Genomic DNA, 21,716 nt, shown 5'->3' with positions numbered 1-21,716 from the left:
AAAAAATTCAAATACAAATACACTAGCGGTAAAAATTAAGGGATTACAAAAAAATACAAATTTGTGGAAGTTTTTCAAGTGACTGTATTTCCTTTATAAACGGTTGCACTGGAATTAAAAAAAAAAAAGATGATTTTAAATCTCGAACTTTCTAGTTTTAAATTCTCAATCCTAATGAACACCGAAAGATAACTTCCTCATTCAGCAAATTTCCGTTTTTTTTTTTAATTTGATACGACCACTTTTAAAAAGAAAAAGATCTTTTTGTTTTCAAACACAGCAACCGCCAATCTTAAATCTTAATAAATTTTCCTCAAAAATCGGGTAGTTTTGGGCTTTTTAAATTTTTTTGTATTAATATGAAAAATCAAGAAAAAAAAGGGCTTTTGGTGACTTGGCATAATCAGGCGCTAAGTTGGAAATATCAAGGGAACCAGTTTTGTTGATTTTGCCTTTTACAGCCTCAAAAATCCCAAAAAGTTTTGATTAAACCCATTGAGCAGTTTTTTTTTTTTTTTTTTTGTTTTATTCGATTAAATTTTTGTTAAAAAATTAAAGAAGCCCAATTTTGACTTTAAATGATCATAATCTAAATCAAAAAAAGTTTTTCGGTTTTTTTTTATGCAGTTATATTGATAAAAAATCTCAAAACTTTCTAGTTCGAGTTTTAAAATCAATTTTTTTAAATGCAAAGGTAAAAGTGTATAAAATCATCTTACATTGTGGTGCGTTTTTTTCTTTTAGAGGATGGGAACTTGAAAATTTTATCGAAAACTTATTTTTTGGTGCAATCTAATTGATCCGAGTTGAATCTGTAGATATTAAGAATTTTATGTAATTAACTATGACGCCAAACCCAGACCATGGTCGAAAAACTCTATTCTAATTGCAAACATTTTGCGGAATTTGTTACTCTGAAACTATAAATCATTTCTGATAAAAATACTAGATTACTGCTTAAAAAAAAAGGATTCACTGGCGCTGAACCAAATACATATTAATATATTCCGTCAAATAAAGTATAAACTTTTAGATAACAAGATCACAAGAAATTTCTCAACACACAATTCCCACGGATAAATTCAATCCTCAAGAATAATTCCCCCATCTGATGATGAATTTGCGCCAAGAACAAAAACCTATAATGATAGTGATCGAACTTCAAAGAAAAGTCTAACTAAGAAGAAATACAATCTTGTGCGCAACATTAATAACTATAGTGCCTGCGGGTAAGGGTAAACCCTTTTTTTCGTGTCTTACTTCTTACGTCTATACTGTATACGATGAAGTCTACCCAATGATGATGAATGCATTAGAGATGAAGTTATACATTAGTTCTGCATCAATCATAATTTCTTAAAAAAACAAAAAAGAAAAAAATACGAAAATAAATAAATAAACATTGATGATCCTTAATCTGTTTTGATTGCTTTTATCCAATTTTTTGTTTGAATTGGTATTTTTTTCTTAAAGTAAAAATACTCATATACCAAGCATTACCCTCCACTAAAAAAATCTTTAATGTCCGTGCTTGACTGCTGTCAAAGGTTAGATACCTATCTTGTCACTCTATATTTTAACGAAATGAAAAGAGTGACATCTTTGTTGTTCAAACAAAACCATTTGCATTTGCATATTTCAATTTACCTGACTTACTTATTCTGATTGAAAATGAAAGAAAAAATAAGTGCACTCTTACACAATTCATTTTGTTTGTCAATACAAAATAATAAGATATTGAAAAAGCAAAAAAAAAAAACAAAAATACTTGTAAATTTTATTTGTGACAAGAAACTACCCTCGGTAACCCTTGTCTAATGGGAAAAACCCTCCCTTTCATGTTTTTGTTGTTTAATTTTACATTAAGTGTTGACTTTATGACTTTATTACCAACCAAACAACAACAACCAACTCGAAGGTCAAAATAAGTACAAATGACTTTAAGTGTCACATACGTCACGCCCATCTCAATATTCTTAGTTACATTTAGAAGAACCATTTGTTGATAATAAATCAATTTTGTTTTCTTTAAAAATTGTAGGTATACCGTTTTGTTGAAGGAAAAATTTAAATGTCAATAAACTCTTATATAGTGGAAAGAGAGTATAGTCTTCTGCCTGGCTTATAATATCTAGAATAGATGCACCTTACTGATGTGCGGCAGTTGGTCTTGTGCTATTTTTGTCCCGTGTATATACCTCCTATAAACATCATGACGAGAAGGGAATATACAACAACAACAACAACAAAAAAAGGAAGAAGACGAAAAAAAAAAGTCAAAAAGGGAACGTTGCTGCTTATGATGATGATGGCCAGCTATTCAGCTTCATTCCTTTGCCATTCTTCCCCACAAATGCTAAAGGAATACTTAAACAACAACATTTTCCTTCTTAGCTTCATGCGATGCGGGGTCGTCCGTCGTCGTTGTTGTTGTGTTTTCTTTTGCGAATCGAATTCAACATAATTTGTCTTCTTTAGAAACGGATTTATGTGTAGAATTATAGACTTGGGTATGTTTATTTGGATTTTTTTTTTTTGTGTTAAGAAGAACTTTCCATTATTGTTTTTTTTTTTTCAAATTACTGGTAAAGGTAGGTCGATATTAAGTAAACCAAGGAGTCGCACCTATTTGCCTTTGTATTTGGTATATTTTCTTAAAAAAAAGTTGAACCCAATACGAAAAAAAAACTTTGTTTTCCACCTTAAATCACACCCTCTTAAAAAAATACAATTCCCGCTTAAAATAAGTGGAATCCGCTTAAATTCTATTAATTTTAAGGTAAACTTTATTTCATTTTAATTCTTAAAAAATCGACAAAAAATAAGTGGCTACCAGTTTTTTTTTTTAATTAAAATGTTTCCACCTAAAAGTAACATGATTTTCTGCTTAAATTAAGTGGATTTCTTTTAAATTTGCGCATTCAAGAGATTTAGAAAATTAAAGAGGAAGTCAGCTTGGCATAAAAACCATTCAGAAATCCCGCTTAATTTAATGTGGAATCCTTTTGTTTTTAGCTGGTCTTTTTTATCCGTGTGAAAACCGCCTATTTTGCGCTGAATTATTGTCAAAAATTATAGAGCACTTTTGATGGTGAAATAATGAGACTTTGAAAAAGATTAGATAGAAGAAATTAGATATAGTTTACTCAAAGGAAAAAAATCGAAAATTTTGCGATTTTCTTTTTCCCGTAAATCTTTTGAAAACCCACTTTTTGTGTGTTTTTATTAATTTTAGATTTCAAATTAAAAATTTCTGTTATTTGGCATTCTATTAAAAATACAACGATTTATTACTCTTTAACTCTGATAAAGGAATAAAAAAAAAAAAAAACAATTGTGTCTACATATCCTTGGGCATATTTTTAACAAATTCATTTTTGCTTTTGTTCTGTTAAAGGGCATACATATACGAATATAATGCTTGTACAATTTTATAGGCCACAAATAAACAAAACAATAATAATAAAAAAAAAAAAAAACAACAACTTAGAGTCCAAACTGAGTTAAAGAGGCTCCTCAACAACAATAAGGCTCCCTCAACAAGCAATACAAAAGTGATTCACTTTTACCATTATGTTTCTTTTGAAAAAAAAAAAAAAAAAAAAAAAATAATAATAAAATTAAAAAAAAAAACAACAATCTTTAATAGCCATACATACATGAACAGTGCGGTTCACTTAATTAGAGTCATTTTAACTTTTTTTGTTTTGTATGAAAATGGTCATATACATACCTACATTCTCGTACCATATACCAACTGCCACCAGAGCTGAATGTGTGATTACTATTTTTTTTCACTCAACAAAGTATCTACATTATCACTGCACTAGCTTTTCTTAAAGGAACAAAAACTTAATAAACGTTTTGTAAAAAGAATTTGCACCACTGTTGTTAAAAAATTATTTTTTTAATACATTTGTTTTTTATTGCAAATAAAAAAAAAATTGATTGCAAATAAAATATTGCATTAAAAAAATAATATTTGTTGCAACTGAAAAATATTTGCATTGACAAAATGTCATTGAAAATAAGAAAAATGTCTGCATTGCAAAAAAAAAAAAAAAACAAATTTTGCAAAATATGTACAATACCTACTTAAATATTTTTTTATATTCGTCGAATTTATCTTTCTTATATTGACTGTTTGGTGTAATATTAACTTTAATATTATAGTTCAAATAATAAAAAAAGGTAGAAAAAAAATTATAAAAAAAAAACAAAACACAAATATTATCACAGAATAACATTACACAGAAAACTAGAAAAAAAAAATAATTACTTGACATTAAAAATTTACTTATTGTTACTTAAATTGATTATAAACCGAGAGCTGACAGCAGATTATTTTGCGTGAGTGGTAACCGATTCATATTACAAGGACGTCCAACTCAGCCAGCATTTATCGGATTTCCAAGAAAATTAAAAAAAAAAAATTAAAAAAAAAAAATTAAAAAAAAAAAATTAAAAAAAAAAAAAATTAAAAAAAAAAAAAATTAAAAAAAAAAATTAAAAAAAAAAATTAAAAAAAAAAAATTAAAAAAAAAAAATTAAAAAAAAAAATTAAAAAAAAAAAAAATTAAAAAAAAAATTAATATTAAAAACAAAAAATGATAATTAAAAAAAAATTGAAAATTTGAAAATTTAAAATATGAAAATTAAAGAAAAATTGAAAATTAAAAAAAAAAAAAAAAATGAAAATTAAAAAAAAAAAAAATTAAAAATTAAAAAAATACTGACAAAAAAGTGAGTAAAGATTCTTCATAGCTCTTTAGATTCTAAAAAACATAGCAAATACTAATAGATTGTAAAAAAAAGTTATTCTAGGCGGGATTTTATGCAATTTAAAAAATCTCAGTTTTTGCGAAAATGTGCATTTTTCGGAGGCTTCCCGATTTCGTTTTTTTTCATTGACAACTCAAAATAGGCTATCAGATTTGGTCCCAGGAACCACTAAGCATAAGTTATGAGCACAACGTAGTGAATTGAAAAAGAAAAAGTCAATTAAGATGGATTCTTAAAATGTCGATTTCCGTGAAAAACGAGCATCGAATAAAAAAAAAAGTATCAGATTAAGTTCAGAAGACTATAACGCATAAACAAACTGCTGTAGATTAGAAAATGTTCGTTTTTTTTTTTTTTTTTTTGTTGTAAATTTGTAATGCAAGGAAAATAAAAAAAAAAAGTCATGTTTGCAATTCACACGTGGTAGAAGTGAAACCTTAAAAAAAAATTTTCTTGAAAAAAAAGAAAAAATCTGCCTATTTTTTATTCTATCTCCTTTAAATACATTTTTTTTTTCACTTCAGATTCTTTGATGTAGTCAGCTTAAAGAAAGCTGTATACCTACTATTATCAGAGGGTTCATCATTAGTTTTTTATATGACAACCTATATTAATTTTATATCATCTGAAAGCTTATTGTTTCAGCTCAAAATATTTATATCGTCCATGTCTATGCAATATCTACAAAAAGCGCTTATTTTTTTCAAACCAAATCACTTTTCATCAAAAAAAAAAATCAATCTTTTTTCATATATTATTTCATATTTCTACCATGCCTAGAAAAAAAATAAGAATTTTTTAAAGCCAACTATGTCGAAATTTCAAGCTGAGATTACTGGTCATCGTCAACAGATCTCAAAGTTTTTCAAGTTTTTCAATTTAAGATTGTGTAACTTGTAGAGCTCGTACAGTTAATTGTGATATATCAAATGAAAGGTTATGTTATCAGCATGCGTATTAAAGTTAAATCAAATTTGTATGTGCACTAGATCAAAAGATATAACGTGTGTAGAAAAAGAACATCTTTTTACCGTCATCTCAGAATTTTGAATATGAAATTAATTGAAATTAAATTAACTATCTACAGTAAAAATTTCATTCATCTATTTATTAAAACAAAAAAGTTATAACAAGTTGAATGTTCGTGTCGCGTTTTCGTTTCATTTTGTTTCAAATCACTACGATACTATAGAAGTTTTCACTTCAAAAATTACTTTTATTACTGTTCTATATGATTTGACAAATAGAACAGGACCTACATATCAAGTGAAACATTAAAAGCTGTACGAATTGCTAAAGAAAAAAAAAAATTGCTCATCCCTACCGATCCAGACTGTCTATATTGGGGCGTTAAAAAAAAAACTGAATCGAAGGAGAACCAGCAAAAGCAAAGCAAAAAAAAAAAAAGGATAATATAATAACAATCTCTTAGAAAACAAGAATGGAAATATAAAAAAAAAAAAAGAAAATGATGTTCATTGTGCGCTATTGTGCAACAGTATACGATAATGTTCTTCAAAAATAAAATAAAAAAGGAAAAAAGGAAAAACAGAAAAACAAAACACAAAAATGTCTGTGTATCAAGTTTAAGTTGGTAATCTTTTGAATTTTTCTGTTGCAGTCGTTTTTCTTTTTAATTTTTTTGTTGGTACTTTTATTTTTCATTTCGAACGAAATACCTTTCCATTGGAGGAATAACGACCTTTTTTTTTTTTACTGCAATAAAATTTTCCTTTTTTTTTATATCAAAAGGAATGGGTTACCACCATTTCATTTCATTCGCACTTTCCAGCGACAACAACTCCTTGTTTCTAACCCCAATTAAAAAAAAAAAAAAAACAAAGAAATACCAACCAGAAAAAAAAATAACAAAAAAGAATAAAATAATAATAAAACAACAATGATAGCATAAATTCAAATTTCTTTAATTAAAGCAATTTGTTTTGACCCTTTTCAATGGTTAATTGCCTTTTCCCAAAAAAATGTTAACCAAATACGAGGTGTTTTTTTTTTTTTTTTTTTTTTTATCTTGTTCGTGTGGGGTGTTTTGGGGAGACAGTTTGAGTACTTCCGTTTATCCTTCAAGCATGAAACTCTAAATATTCCCATAAAAAGTAAAAATAAAAAAAAAAAAAAGAGTTCAGCGACAATAAAAGAAGAAAAAAAAAAAAATGGCTAACCCGCATTAGAGAACACTAAAGTGACTCACGACTCTCTCAATCGCGTCGAGTGTGATTGTGATGTGATCAAGTTTATGGATTCCCATCACTAGGATATTCCCAAGGTCCCGTATATATTTGCGCGATAGCAACTTATATTCAATCAAAAAAACAAACAAAGGAAACACATCCAACATCACACATTGTTCCTTTTTAGGAAATCGAGCATATTTCAATAAAAATATAATATCGGAAGTTGTTGTTCCGCTTTTGTATTCCGGTATCTTTCGTGATTTATTCATAACAAAAAAAAAAAAAAATTGTACTCACGGGCATTTAGTGGGTATATATACTTTCATACACATCGTTGCTCACTACCAGCAGGATTCTGACATAAAATGCTGTTGCAAGGATGTCAAATAATAGACACACCGATTATTTTTTTTTTGTTTTCATTCATATAGAAATTTCTCACGCTGTGTTTCTTTGTTTTTGCGATTAAAATCGGAAATTATTTTTTTTTGTTGTTGTTTTGATTTCTTTACTTTTTTAACCCTTCAAGTGTAGTGACTTTTGGAATTGATGTTGTGAAGCTTATAAAAAACGTTCGGTTGTTCCCAGAGCAACTTATGAAATTCCTATTAATTTTTACTACCAATGTCAAAAACTCACAATTAAGAATTTTTAATTCTTAAATCAAGTAATTCCGAATATAAAAAATTTAGGATTATTGATATAAGATAGAGTTATATAAGATAGAGAATGAAAAAAAGGTTTTTTTTTCTTAAAAAGAATTTTGAGAAAAAAAATTTTGAAAATCGTTAGAGCGGTTTTTTTTAAATTTAATTTTTTATATATACAAATTTTTTAACATTAAAAAAAAAACTTGGTATGCCATTTTGAAGAAATAATTAATTTAGTTTTAAAAACAAAATTTTGGAAACATTTCAAAAACCTGTTTTCAAAAAAAAAAAAATTGAAACATTTTTAAAAAAATTCTAACATTTGAATATTACGGTTAATTAAACGCTTTTGTATAAAAATTTCCGTTGAAATCGGGTTAGTCTTGTAACAGATATTTTTAAACCAAAAAAACGGTTCTATGGCAGGTACCGTTAGTAACCTTCCAAAAAATATTTTTTTTTAAATCAAAAGTTGGGCCTTGTTTGTAAAATTATACATCAGTCGCTTATGTTCAATTATTTTTGAAAATTGCCCGAGTGGGACTTGAACTCGCGACATAGCGGTTGGGAGGCCGACGCACAGTGGGGCAAAAGTAGTGGTTTTGTGCGATAAATTATTTTGAAGAGTCTAAAGTGACTTTTTGTGTTTAATAGTTATGTAAAATAGTAAAAATGAGTTCAAATTTGCTTTAACATAAACTTGCGTGTTTACACAGGAAAAAAAGGCACGAGTACGATAACTTAGGGGAAAAGAATTGATAACAGTATTTTGTAGAAGAGTTCAATACAATTATATTTTACTACGGGAGGGGGGGTCTATCTCCCCCCGTTTAGGCGGGAGGGGCAATTTTCTAAAATATGACAAAAAATTAAAAAAAAATCATTAAAAAACAACGGCAACACTTACAGGTATAAATGATACCTTTTTCAAAAGCAGAAACTGTACACTTAATTTGAGTTTTAAAATCAAGTTATTTCAATCAATTGTTTTTGAAATAATTGATTTCAAAGTCAAAATTTGTGAAAAAAAAAATTGAAAAAACAAATTGAATACTATTTTAATCAAGACTGTGACTTTAAATATGAAATTAATCGATGAAATAAACTGCCTCAACTAATTTTTTCTCAAATACTGAAAACTATTTGCTTAAATGCCTTCTAGTTTCCGAGAAAATTGAAAATAAGAGAGTTACCTTTGTATCAGATTTTCATTTTCTTGGCTATTTTCGCTAATATTAACACCTTTTTAACTTAACTCCCTTTTTGGGGCCCTCTTTGTCCCGCATGCTATCCCCCTGCAACCCCCCTGCTTGGGCACAGTAAAAGATTTGGGGTGGGGACAAGGTTGGGTATGTACAAAGTTTCTTTTGGATTCGAAAAACTTAAATTTTAAAGAAAATTTTCCTACACCCAAAATCGCACCCACCCGAAATACTATAATAGTGAGCCTAAGTAGGGGGGTTACTAGGGGGCATACTGCTTGCAAACATTATGTTTATGTAAAAACGAAAACAGCTAAAAAATACAAATCTGATAAAAAGGTAGTTTTTTAATTTTCAATTTTCTCAAAAACTAGGAGTCATAGAAACATATGGTTTTCAGCATTTGATAAGAAATTAATTGAGGCAGTTTATTTCATCGATTAATTTCATATTTCAATTCACAGACTTGGTAAAAATAGTATTGAATGTGTTTTTTTTTTAATTTTTTTCCCAAATTTTGACTTTATAGTTGATTATTTAGAGAACAATTAATTTAAATATTTTGATTTAAAAATAAGAATCAAGTGCATAATTCTGGCTTTTGAAAAAGGTATCGTTCATAACTGTTAGTGTTGCCGTTGTTTTTTAATAATTTTTTTATTTTTCGTCATATTTCAGAAAATTGCCCCTCCCGCCTAAACGGAGGGAGATAGACCCCCCCTCCAATAGTAAAAAATGATTTTATTGAACTCTTCTACAAAATACCGTTATCAATTCTTGTCGCCTAAATTATCGTATTTTCCCCATCGCGAACACTATTTTTCTAAAATGAAAAAAAAAAAAAAAAATATAGGCGGCAGAAGTTTAGCACTTCTGCTTTCACATTCATACTAAGGAAGTATGTCTTAGTCTTCGCCAATTATTAGGTTTGCTAAACTTTTGCCGCCACGGAAGATATTGTACAAAAACTAAAACAACGTTTAAAAAAAAACACTCGCACTTCATATCCCTTAATTAATTACAAGAATTCTTTTTTTCATTTTTAACATAAAAAAATAAATCTTCACATCTTTACCTTCCATGGACATATTTTATATTTTAAATGGCACCATAAATAACAAAGTTATTAAAAAAACAAAAGGAGCTTATTTATGTACTATTTCCCAATTGCAAAATTCACAACGATTTTGTCAACTTTGATCGCGTGTCTAACATAGTGGAAGGCATGAAAATAAAAAAAAATGGATTTTTCATATCATAAATACTGTATACTTTCAGAAAAGAAAAAGTTTTTTCTTCTTTCGACAACATTTAAAAGTGGACTTTTGCGCACTGATCTCTATGGAGCTGCCCCAGTGTGCGACGCAGCGACGACTTAGCACCACTGAAAGGAGTCTGATGATCGGGTTGGTCCCCGTGAAATAGCTATAACTCCAGCCTTTAAACTTGGTGTTAACACACACAAGTTGTTTTGTTGTTCATTCAAAACCTTCAATATAAATCGATTACACAACCAGCTGCCCTGCCAGTATACTATACACAAACCATTTCTAAGTACCCTTATTTTTGGTCCAAAAATATTAATTTCAAAAACCCCTCTGGATAGTCGCCAAATAACGCTATATACCAAGTTTGACATTAATCGGTCCATCCGTTTAGGCTGTAGCTCCTTATACAGACAGACAGACAGACTTTTTTGGCATTCTCTAACATCGTAATGTCATGGAAAAATGTTATCTCAACTCTTTTTTTTTGTACGAATGCATAACTTGATATATAGTACCTATATCGCAAGTAAAAACGAAAATGGTCTATATGTACATTACATATATTAGAATAATACACATTGAAATTTTTGTACGTCCTATGCAACTCATAATCTGCGATTAAAAAAAAACATGAATTTTTATCTTCTCACGCCATTAATTCCATTTTTTTCCCTAACAACCTATAAAAAATTTTATACCATCTGAAAGCTTATTGTCTTAGCTCAAAATATACATACATATATATCGATCAGGTCTATGAGACATCTACAAAAAGAGCTAGAATTTTTTGAACTCGATCAAATTTCATTGAAAAAAACAAAAAAAAAAATTATTTTTATATTTTCAGGCTATGGAATCAATTTTGTTGTTTGACAACCTATATACCATGTGAAAGCTTATTATTTCACCTTTCATATGACGTATCAATCTGTCGAATGTCGAATTTCCAGACTGAGATTACGGTACTTCCCATACTGGTGGCTGTTCGGGGGGGCAACAGATCTCCACTGGTGTTTTGAGTTTTTTTTCGCAAGTTTCTTGATTTAACATTGTGTAGCTTGTAGTTAGTCTACCGTTATGTATGATATACCAAATGAAAGGATGCTCATAAAAGTTTAATAAAATTTCTATCTGCTCTTGGTCAAAAGTTATAACCTGCTGAATTCTAAAATTTTATTTTATCGTTATCTCAACATTGTATTTACGAAAATGATTGAAACTTCGCACACATTTAGTCATGGTCATGGTCTATCATTACGTCATATACTTTATTCCTCTTTCTATTAAAGAAAAAAAGATAAAAATAAAAAACGATGAAAATCGGTTAAAAACGGTCAAAAAACGTGTTTTTTAAAAACTTGTTTCTTCCGTTATTCAGTCAAAACTCACTTAACGGTTTTGCACATGTATGCATAAGGTCAAAACCTACATTACCTATAAGTTTGAAATTTTTTGAATGCTCCAAAAAAAAAAAGGTTAAAATCAAAAACCACCCGAAAATACCCCTTTTCAAAAATTCATATTTTGAAACGCAAAGCGTTGGAAAAAAATCCATATTAGACCCCTAATTTTTTTTTCTCTCATCTTTAACCTGTCACCTTTAGGTGTCCAAAATCATCATTTTGTCATAGCCCCAACACGTGTACAACGTTCAAACAAAACGTTATAGCTTAGTTTAAAAATTTTTTAGAATTTTTTCTTAAATGCAATTATTCTTAAATTAATCTCATCTATCTATAGCAAAAAAATCAATTCTCTACGACTTTGCGTTTAGATTTTAGCCCAAATTTCATCTTTCCGTTTTACCCCTGTTTACCTTATTAAATGACGGAATTTTTAAAAATCCTTCATTTGGATTAAGCTTTAGGTTATTATCTTTCAAATAAGCTATAAAAGATTTTTGTATCTCCAATAGTTTATTTTTAATTTTTAATTGAAATTTTTTGCCGCACTGCGAAAGTGCGAGAGTGTAACGTTAGAAAATGGCGTCACTTTTTTGTGGTGGCTGCCATGGTTCATCGATTTATAAGACGTTATCACGTCAAAAAAAAAAAAAAAAAAAAAACGATTTATATATTTTAATATTTGCATGGTTGTATGCTTTGTTTATACATTTTTAACACGTACGAAAAATTTAGTTATTCGTTATCGAAGGGTTAAAACAAATATAATTATGTTACTTGTTGCAATAATTATGATAATCACTTTTTTAGCTTTCTGAAATACTAAAATAAATATACTATGAGGTAGATTAGATACTTCACTTACATATTTCCAAGTGTATACAATTGAAGAAAGAATTTATTAACATTAAAATTAATTAACAAAAAAATACCTTCCCAGTAAATTATAATAAATGACTGTTAAACTATAATTTGTATTTTTTTCTTTTCATTTTTTTTTCCAGATCAGATGAAGAAGAGCCAAGCGCTAATAAGTACAACAGAATGGATGATGAAAATATACAAGATAAAGAGCGGTTCGCTAGGTAAGAAGTTTAACTTAACTCTCTTGCTGCAATAACAAACTTACAATGTATTTCATTATAATTAATGTTAAATTTTTAATTAATTCGGATTTGCTATAGCGAGCGTAAGAGTGCATACCTAATTAGAGTGTTTATCTGTCTATCTCTTGATAGACAATGAATAATTTTAATTCTATATGAGTTTTAATATCCTATTATTGTTTTTGTTTTTCAAGATGTTTTTTGCTACAATTTGTTTTAGAGATATTTTGTATAGTATTTTGAATGATTTTTATGTATTTTATTGAGAAATTTTATTCCATCATTGAAATAGTAGTCTGCAAAGTTAAACTTGAAAAAATTGCACCGAGTCAATTTTTACTTGCGATATAGGTACTATAGGGCAAGTTTAGGATTCGTAAAAAAAATCGAACTCGAGATAACAATTTTACATGACATTACGATGATGGAGAATGCCAAAAAAGTGGGTCCGGCAATTCTGTCTGTCTGTCTGTCTGTCTGTCTCTATCTGGAGCTGCAGCCTAAACGAGTGAAGTGATTTTCTTCAAACTTGGTAGTTAGCAGTTTTTGGTGATTCCCTAGAGGGGAAATTGAAATTTTTTTTTTATGACCAAAACTAACGGTACCTGCCATATAACGGAAATAGAAAAGTTATTTTTTTTCAAAAACAGCTCTAACGATTTTGATTAAAATTTTTGTGTGTAGTACTACACATAAGAGCCAACTTTTTAAATAAAAAAAATATTTTTTGTACCGTTATTAACGGTACCTGTCATAGAACGGTTTTTTTCGTTTCTGAATATCTCGTACAACATTAACCCGATTTAAATGAAAATTTTTATACAAAAGTGTGTAAGTAAAGATAATATTAAAATTTTAGAAAATTTTCAAAAAACGCATTTTTGGTTTTTTAAAAAATATTTCAAAACTTTTTTTTGAAAAATCAATTTTTTGAAAACGGATCAATGAAAAATTTTGAAATTTAGTTTTTATGTGTAAATTAATTATTTCTTCAATATGGCATACCAACTTTTTTTTTGAAAAATGTTAAAAAATTTTTATATATAAAAAACTATTTTTTTAAAAAACGGCTCCTACAATTTTCGAAAATTTTTTTCTAAAAATACCTTTAATAAAATAAAATGGCATATTTGTTTTTTTTTTTTTTTAAGATAATTTAAAACGGAGTTTAATTAATTATAAAAACAGATTTAATTTTTTTATACTACTTATGAAATTTCTTCAAAATATCAAATTTTAAATTTTTTGAATAAAAAGCTTTAACATTATAGTTACATTAAGCATAAGAGCAAGTACGTGCGACCCCAGTCGTGCAATTTATTTCTTAAATATTTTATTTTCCCTCAAACTAGTGCCTGGTGTATTTTGAACTTTCTAAGTGATTGTTTTTTATAATCAAAAATTCAGTACTCTAGTACAAGTACCTACAATTTTTTATATTATATAGATTCCTACAACTGGTTAAAACAAAATAGATATATTATAGTTCTAAGTCAAATCCTATACCAGACTTATCTATATATGCACTATGCAGGCTATGCACATGTAAGTTTACTTACTCGTATAATGCATCCATTTTAACGATGTATGGTAATGTAGTATATTGGTCACGACTAAGAATAAAATGTTGTCAGCTTCAAAAACAGAAGAAAAAAAAAAATGAAAAAAAAAACAACAACGTAAACAAATAAACAAAAATAAAAAAATAAACAAACTCATAAGACCGTACACATAGAACTTTCAACTGTACACGAGTATAGTTGTAGGTAAGGTACCTACTTTGACTGGGCTTTATTTTTTTTTTTTTTTTCTACTTGATGTTCCATCCATTACTTCGTCTTCGTTTTCGTAGACTTCTTTCTATATTAAAATTCGCTTTACTACAAGTCTCTGCATTATGTGATTCTGTCTGAATCCTCTATATTTTCACCATATCCAATCCAATCCAACTATATTCCTCCATACCCCATAGAGGAGGTTTCATTTTGCAATTCACAAAAAGGTAATGACTGGGCTTGTTGGTGCGGTATGTAACACGAAACTCTGCTGCAGACATATTGTACAGGGTGATTTGGTTAAGGATTTAGACAATAATTAACTTAAAAGTTTACATGTAGTTTATATCAATATCAGAGCTTTGAAATCAGATTTAGCACATTGTCAGCCCTTCAGAATATTATCAAGTTTTCGCTTGAACTTTTTTACAAAATGAATAAAATAACACGAAGTTTGTAATGAATTGAAAATTGGTGGTACATTTCAAACTTTGACCTCGAACATCTTTCAAATGGTTAGATTAATGAAAAAAGAATAGGTGACCTCTTATTTACAAATTAAGAAAAAAGAAAAAAAATTATTTGTATTGTTTTTTTTTTTAACTTTGGACCTTAAAAAATATTTTAAATGGTAAGAAAAATAAAAAAAGTGATAAACTTAACGTTTAAGAGGTAGCATTTTTCTGTGCCAGAACTTAAAAAAAAAACATAATCGATTTTTTTACCCACCCTAAAGTCGGTCATACAGACCCACAGACTGAACGACTCACGGTTGTCCAAAATGACTTATCTCGTTGCAAAAATCATAACTTTTGAACGGATTGAGTTAGCGGTACAATTTTTTTTTTTATTTGAAGGACATTTCTAGGGCTGTTATACCAATGAATTTCAATAAAATTATTTCACAGGGTGTTTCGGAATCATCGGCCAAAAACAGATTTTCTTTAAAAAAAAAGTTTAAATTAAAATTGGTATGCCATTTTGTAGAAATCACTAATCCACATTTAAAAACAAAATTTCAAAAAAATACAATGTCCCGTTTTCGAAAATTTAATTTTTCAAAAAAAAATTTCAAAATTTTTTTAAAAATCCAAAAATTATTTTTTTTGAAATTTTATTTTTGGCTTATATTTGAGTTATATAAGTGCTTCTTCACAAAAAGTTTCGTTGAAATCGAATAAGCCGTTTTGGAGAATATCGGATTTGAAAAAAAACGGTTTTATGGCAGGTACCGTAAAAAATCCATTCGGTTCCATTCATTAAGCCGAATAGGGTATGTGTACCAATCAATTGTTGATTCAAAATAAAAATATTTAGCTGCGCATGCTTGCGCACTGCCGAGATTTTGTACTTTGAAAAAAAATGAAGGCAGAAGGAACAGATTTTCTTTAAAAAAAATGTTTAAATTAAAATTGGTATGCCATTTTGTAGAAATCACTAATCCACATCTAAAAACAAAATTTCAAAAAAATACAATGTCCCGTTTTCGAAAATTTTATTTTTCAAAAAAAAATTTCAAAATTTTTTTAAAAATCCAAAAATTATTTTTTTTGAAATTTTATTTTTGGCTTATATTTGAGTTATATAAGTGCTTCTTCAAAAAAAGTTTCGTTGAAATCGAATAAGCCGTTTCGGAGAATATCGGATTTAAAAAAAACCGTTCTATGGCAGGTACCGTTAATAATGATTTTCCAAAAAAATTTTTTTCATTAGAAGATAGACCTTGTTTTCAAACTTACATTTGAATTTTTTAAACAAAATCGTTGGAGCCGTTTTTGAGCAATTACAGCTTTACTGAAATTGGTGTATGACAAGTACCGTTATTTTTGGCCCAAAAAAATTAATTCCAAAAACACCTCTGGAGGGTCTCCAAAAAATGCTACATACCAAATTTGAAGTCAATCGGTCCATCCGTTTAGGATGTAGATCCTTATACAGACAGACAGACAGACGGACTTCCGGGACCAACTTTTTTGGCATTCTCTATAATCGTAATATCATGGAAAAGTGTAATCTGAACTTTTTTTAGATGTGAATTAGTGATTTCTACAAAATGGCATACCAATTTTAATTTAAATATTTTTTTTTTTAAGAAAATCGGTTTTCGGCCGATGATTCCTAAACACCCTGTAAAACAATTTTCTTGAAATTCATTGGTGTAACAGCCCTGGAAATTTCCTTCAAATTAAAAAAAAAAACTGTACCGCTACCTCAATCCGTTCAAAAGTTATGATTTTTGCAACGAGATAAGTCATTTTGGACAACAGTGCGACTATACAAATGGATTTTTTTTTAATTTGGCAGGTACAGATGAATTTTTGGGAATTCTTAGCTGTTTTTTTTTTTATCAAACTTGAAACGGTAACCTCTAAAGATTAAAAAAAAATGTTCAAGAGTGTTTTTTTCTGGAAGAGGCCCTTTTTAACATTTTTTTTTTCGAAAATCATTTGTAACGGTTTATTTTTTTGGAAGAAATCCATAATGAATCCATGATGAACTTTTTTTTTTTTTTGAAAATCTTTACTTTTTTAGACCTTGACTTCCCCGATTTGTATGAAAGCTTTTAAATAACTTTAGTAGGTATACATTTTTAAATTTTAAAATAACTGTTTTTATTTAAAAAAAAAAAAATAGATTTAAAAGAATATTTTATGTTTGAAAAAAAAAATTAGAGCGAAAAAAAATTTCCAAAAATTATGTATAAGAGAATTATTTTTTTTAATGCGTCTTAATTAAAATAATGCAATAAAGTTACGTACTTTTTAGAGTTCAAAATTATTTTTAAAATATTTGTTTTAATTTGAAAAGTGAATTTTATATTTAAAGTTTTTTTTTTTTAAATTTACATTTAACAAATTTGTAAATAAAAAAAATAATATTCAGTTTTAAATCTACATCTATAATAGGTATATTAGGGTGGGTCAAAAAAAAATCGAAATTCTTTTTTTTTTGATTTGGTACTCCGAATCTATGGCTAGACACCTCTAGAATATACACACCAAATATGAGCTCTTTATATTAATGGGAAGGTCCTCCGCTTTTAAATTTTCCATTTTTGCATCAAGCTTCTACAAAAAAAAATTATTTTTTTTATAAATCGACTTTTTTGCAAATTTCTTTGCTTATTCTTGTAGGAAATTTAACGCTCTACAAAAAAGACTTCATACTCTTTTTTCATTTATCTAACCGTTTAGTAGATATTTGAGGTCCAAAAATCGAGAAAATCTTTAAAAATTCGTTTTTTGTTCTTAATTTTGTAAAAAATTGAAAAATTATAATAATCAAACGCGCATGACATATTCTTGTAGGAAACAGATTGCTCCACAAAAAAGGTCTCAATAATTTTTTTCAATAATCTAACCATTCTAAAGATATTCGAGGTCAAAGTTAAAAAAAAAATATGAAAACATTTTTTATTTTTCAAAATTTTCTAATTCACTGAAAATTCAATATTTTCAAATTAGGAAGATGTTTTCTTGTAGGGACTTAAACGTTCTATAAAAAGTTCCTCGGCAGCAAATTAATTGCTTTGGAAATCCATTTCCAAGATATTCGTATCCAAACCAATGCCCACTGATTTCAATAGTTCATTCTACAAGAATGTGTAAAAAAAAATTGGCTAAAAAGTCAATTAATAAAAAAACTATTTTTTTTTGGTAGAAGCTTGATGTAAAAATAGAAAATTGAAAAGCGAAGGACCTTCCCATTAAGATAAAGAGCTCATATTTGGTGAGTATATTCTAGAGGTGTCTAGCAATCGAGTTTTCGAAGTACCAAATCAAAAAAAAGAATTTCCATTTTTTTGACCCACCCTAAGGTACATATATAGATTTAAAACTAATAGCAAGTTCGGTGCGACACGATCAAAATTTTATTTATTTCTAGGCGAAATATATAATACACCCCGAGTGAGTTATCAGTGAGTTTTTAAAGAGTTAGTCAACTTCTTAAAAAATCGTTTCGGATGTAACCAATTTGTCATTTCGGGTTTATTGAGCAGAAAATTTTGAAAAAATATTTTATTTTATCAAAATAAGATCTTGTTTTTGCTTTAGTAAGGAAAGTAAAGGACCCTTATCCTTACTTTAGAGGAAGACCATAACATCTTAAGTTTTCGGACTCGATTCTCAATCAAAACATTGTCAAAATGCATACAATTTCAAAAAATAAACAATTTTTTTCAGTTTTTGGTGTACCTATCTAGCCCTTGAGGACTAGCTGTGTATAACGGCATTAAATTTTTTATTTATATTTTTTTATAATTTTAGCCAGACACCAATCAAAATTTTTTCGAAATGGAATAGTTTCACCCTTCGAAAGTGTTCTTACATGTTGTTTTGATAGGTATTTACTCTTTTCAAAACTGCAATTTTTCTATATTAAAGAAGAGCCCTATCCATAATTTTGAATGAAAAATTCAAAAAAAAAAAAAATCCATTTCACAAAATAAATCAATAACAATCCATTTTGGAAAAAAAAAAAAAATTATAGCAAAAGGCAAAATAAATACTATGCGACCAAGAAAGATTTTGAAAACCATGTGCCCTACAAGGAGGGTTTAATGCTCAAGCTATGGTCCATACACTGAGGGAAAGCCACCATAAAACAACGTAAAATCAATGAAAACCACATTGATTTAACTATTATTCGGAATGATTTTGCATTAAAGACGAAAAAATTAAAATCAACGTGAAAAAAGGTTAATTTTTGATGGTTTCGTATCTTTAAGTCACATAAATCAAAGTAGTTCACCTTTGAAACAAAGACGTTTCAACTTCAACTTATTTTTTCTCTCAGTGTAATAGTTTTATTTTTTAACTCAATATCAAAAATATTTTTTGTTAATTTTATTCCTTAAAGAAAAAATAGGTATATTTCATCTTAAGCAAAATTCCTCTTTTTAGCAATTTTCTAATATTTTTAAACTAATGTGCACTCCAGCGATTTGAAAATTGTATCGACTCCGAATACTTTACAAATCACCCTGTAAAAAAATAACCAAAACCTATATTGGAATAGTTACTGTTCTTAATTGAAAAAGACGATGTTGTTAGTAGTGTAACATGGTAAAATATAATATAGCAATATACCTACATATTATTATTATCTATCTCAGCCTGCCCTCAATTATCAATAGTTGGACCTCAATTTTCTTTTTCCCAGCTCCAGTTACTATTGGATACAATGGCAACAAAAAAATTATTATTTTTTTCTTGTTCTCATTCTAAGTATAGTTTTGTATTCATCAGCCCTTCCAAATTAACCCTTTTCAATTAAAGAACAAAAAAAAAAAAAATATTATACCCACCTAAGAAAATGTGAAACAAGGATAAAAATATAATCAGAACAAAAAAAAAATAAACTCATTCCGACCAAAAAAAAAAAGTAATTTCTTTGCCTGAGGAACTAGGAATTTCTCAGAGTTGATTTCTTGCCAAAGTTTGTGAAAACTCACAAGTCTAAGGAAATGGAACGAAAGGTTGCACAGGAAAGACAAAAAAAAAAAAAAGAAAGAAAAAACAAACAAAGAAGGTGGAGGCGGACATGGTTGAGAAATGGAAGGAGAAGGTTGAGTGAAGTGGAGTAGAGAGTTGAAGATTATCGAGAAGAGATTAAATGCCTCAATGTTAATGGAACAAGTTTGCCCTTGGTATTTTTTTTCTCTTTTTTTTTTCTTCTTTGTTGTTTTTGCTATCCAAGTCAACAAGGAGTCCATATATGTTTGTAGGTAAAAGGTACCCATATCTCTTTCTCTACAAATACATACTATATACGATCCAAAAAGCATGAGGAGATTTCTCCATTATGAGAGAGTGTGTGTAGTCACATAGCAAATATCCAACAATTAAAGTTCCATTAGATCCTATTTGTTCCTTCCTTTCTAATGGTATTAATCATTATTCATTTGGCGAATAAGTATATTCCCTTCTTTCTTTGGATACCTATGCTATACCTTCTTATAACTATGGTTGTGTGTGTGTTTTTAGCATTTTCGAAGAAATTCTTACTTCCGTGGTACCACATATGGGGTTAAGTATTCTGAATAAATTACGTTTTTCTTTGAAGGCGAAAATTAAAATAAAAAAAAATAAGAAAAAAATAAATTAAGAAGAAAAGTTTGAAATAAAGTTTTTCAACAATGTGTAGTACGGTACTCTTGTTGTTGCATATAGTACATAGCCTTCCATCTGAGTATGGAAGGTAAAACTGTAGAAAATATCACCATTAACCACACCCGATGTTTCTTAGTAGGTATTTTACAGTTTACTGATTGTTAAAAAATAAGTTAAGTTATTTTTTAACTTTTTCAAAACCATAAAATACTAACTGGTATAAACAGCAAACTAAAATTACAAGGCTATAAGTTTTACTGTTATTTAATGTAATGAATTTTAAACGAAAATTCATCGTTACACATTATTTAATTAATGCTCACAATGATTGGTATAAACTGGTCTAATATGTAAAACTGGAGAAAAAAATGGTTGTGCCAATTTAAAAAAACAAAAGAATAAAACCTTAAAATCCGCACAAAACAATATATAATTCACTAACTGGTATAAACTGGTCTAAATTAAAAAAAAAAAAAAAAAAAACAAATAAACAAGAATATTGGTGCTCTTAATTAATTAAAAGTTATTGGTTTTTATACAGAATTTTCCAAAGCAAAATTAAAGTAAAAAAACAAAAAAGACTGTAGTGTTTAACAACTCTGATACAAAGAATGAGTATAATAACATTTTTCTGAAAGTACATTTCATGCCGATTGGTATAAACTTATCTTACATAGTGGTAACTATTGTTTGTGTCTTAAAAGATGGCATTTCGCGAGTTTCACAGAAATATTCAGGAATCAGATTATAGTACGATTTATACTTGATTCTAGTACAATAAAAGGTTCATTGCGTGGGTTTAATAATAATCACACAATCTTTCAGTATGCGTTTTATTTGTTTGAAGTTGAAATTCCTGTAAAAAATGCAATTACAGATGGGAATCTTTTTAGAGTTGAGTTTATATTTAATTTTCGTTCTTTTTTTCTGAGATAATTATCATTCCCAGCTACAAATAGGTATAAACGTGCAAATTGCACTTACACGTTTATTAAGAGAAGTATATTTGCGAAACGCAGTTAATGGATGTAGGTGTTTTTCTTTTTCTTGCAAGCACAAACTCTCAGTTGATGGCCGCTAGGTTCAAATTATTGTGCGTAGGTTTTCATGGTTCAAATGAAGTCGTGGACAATTATTCATATTTTTGTAGGTCCACAAACAAAATTTTTTCATTTAAAAAGATAGTATTAAAAAAAAAAAACAAAAAACTAAAAGGGACTGCAAA

At 28.1% G+C, this 21,716-nt stretch overlaps 1 protein-coding gene across 2 annotated transcripts in view; it reads left to right on the top strand.

Annotated features, from left to right (window-relative positions):
* LOC129917156 (aryl hydrocarbon receptor nuclear translocator homolog) overlaps positions 1-21,716 on the top strand; it is a 68,585-nt gene that overhangs the window by 18,530 nt on the left and 28,339 nt on the right. For both annotated transcript variants that reach the window (XM_055997541.1, XM_055997540.1), the window contains one exon: positions 12,502-12,582. In XM_055997541.1, coding sequence (XP_055853516.1) covers positions 12,502-12,582 — 81 coding nt within the window. The remainder of the gene's footprint in view (positions 1-12,501; positions 12,583-21,716) is intronic.

The sequence above is a fragment of the Episyrphus balteatus genome, chromosome 3, assembly GCF_945859705.1.
Source record: "Episyrphus balteatus chromosome 3, idEpiBalt1.1, whole genome shotgun sequence".
NCBI classification, from domain to species: Eukaryota; Metazoa; Arthropoda; class Insecta; order Diptera; family Syrphidae; genus Episyrphus; species Episyrphus balteatus.
The sequence above is the reverse complement of the archived record's forward strand: the minus strand, read 5'-3'. Positions and strand labels throughout refer to the sequence as shown.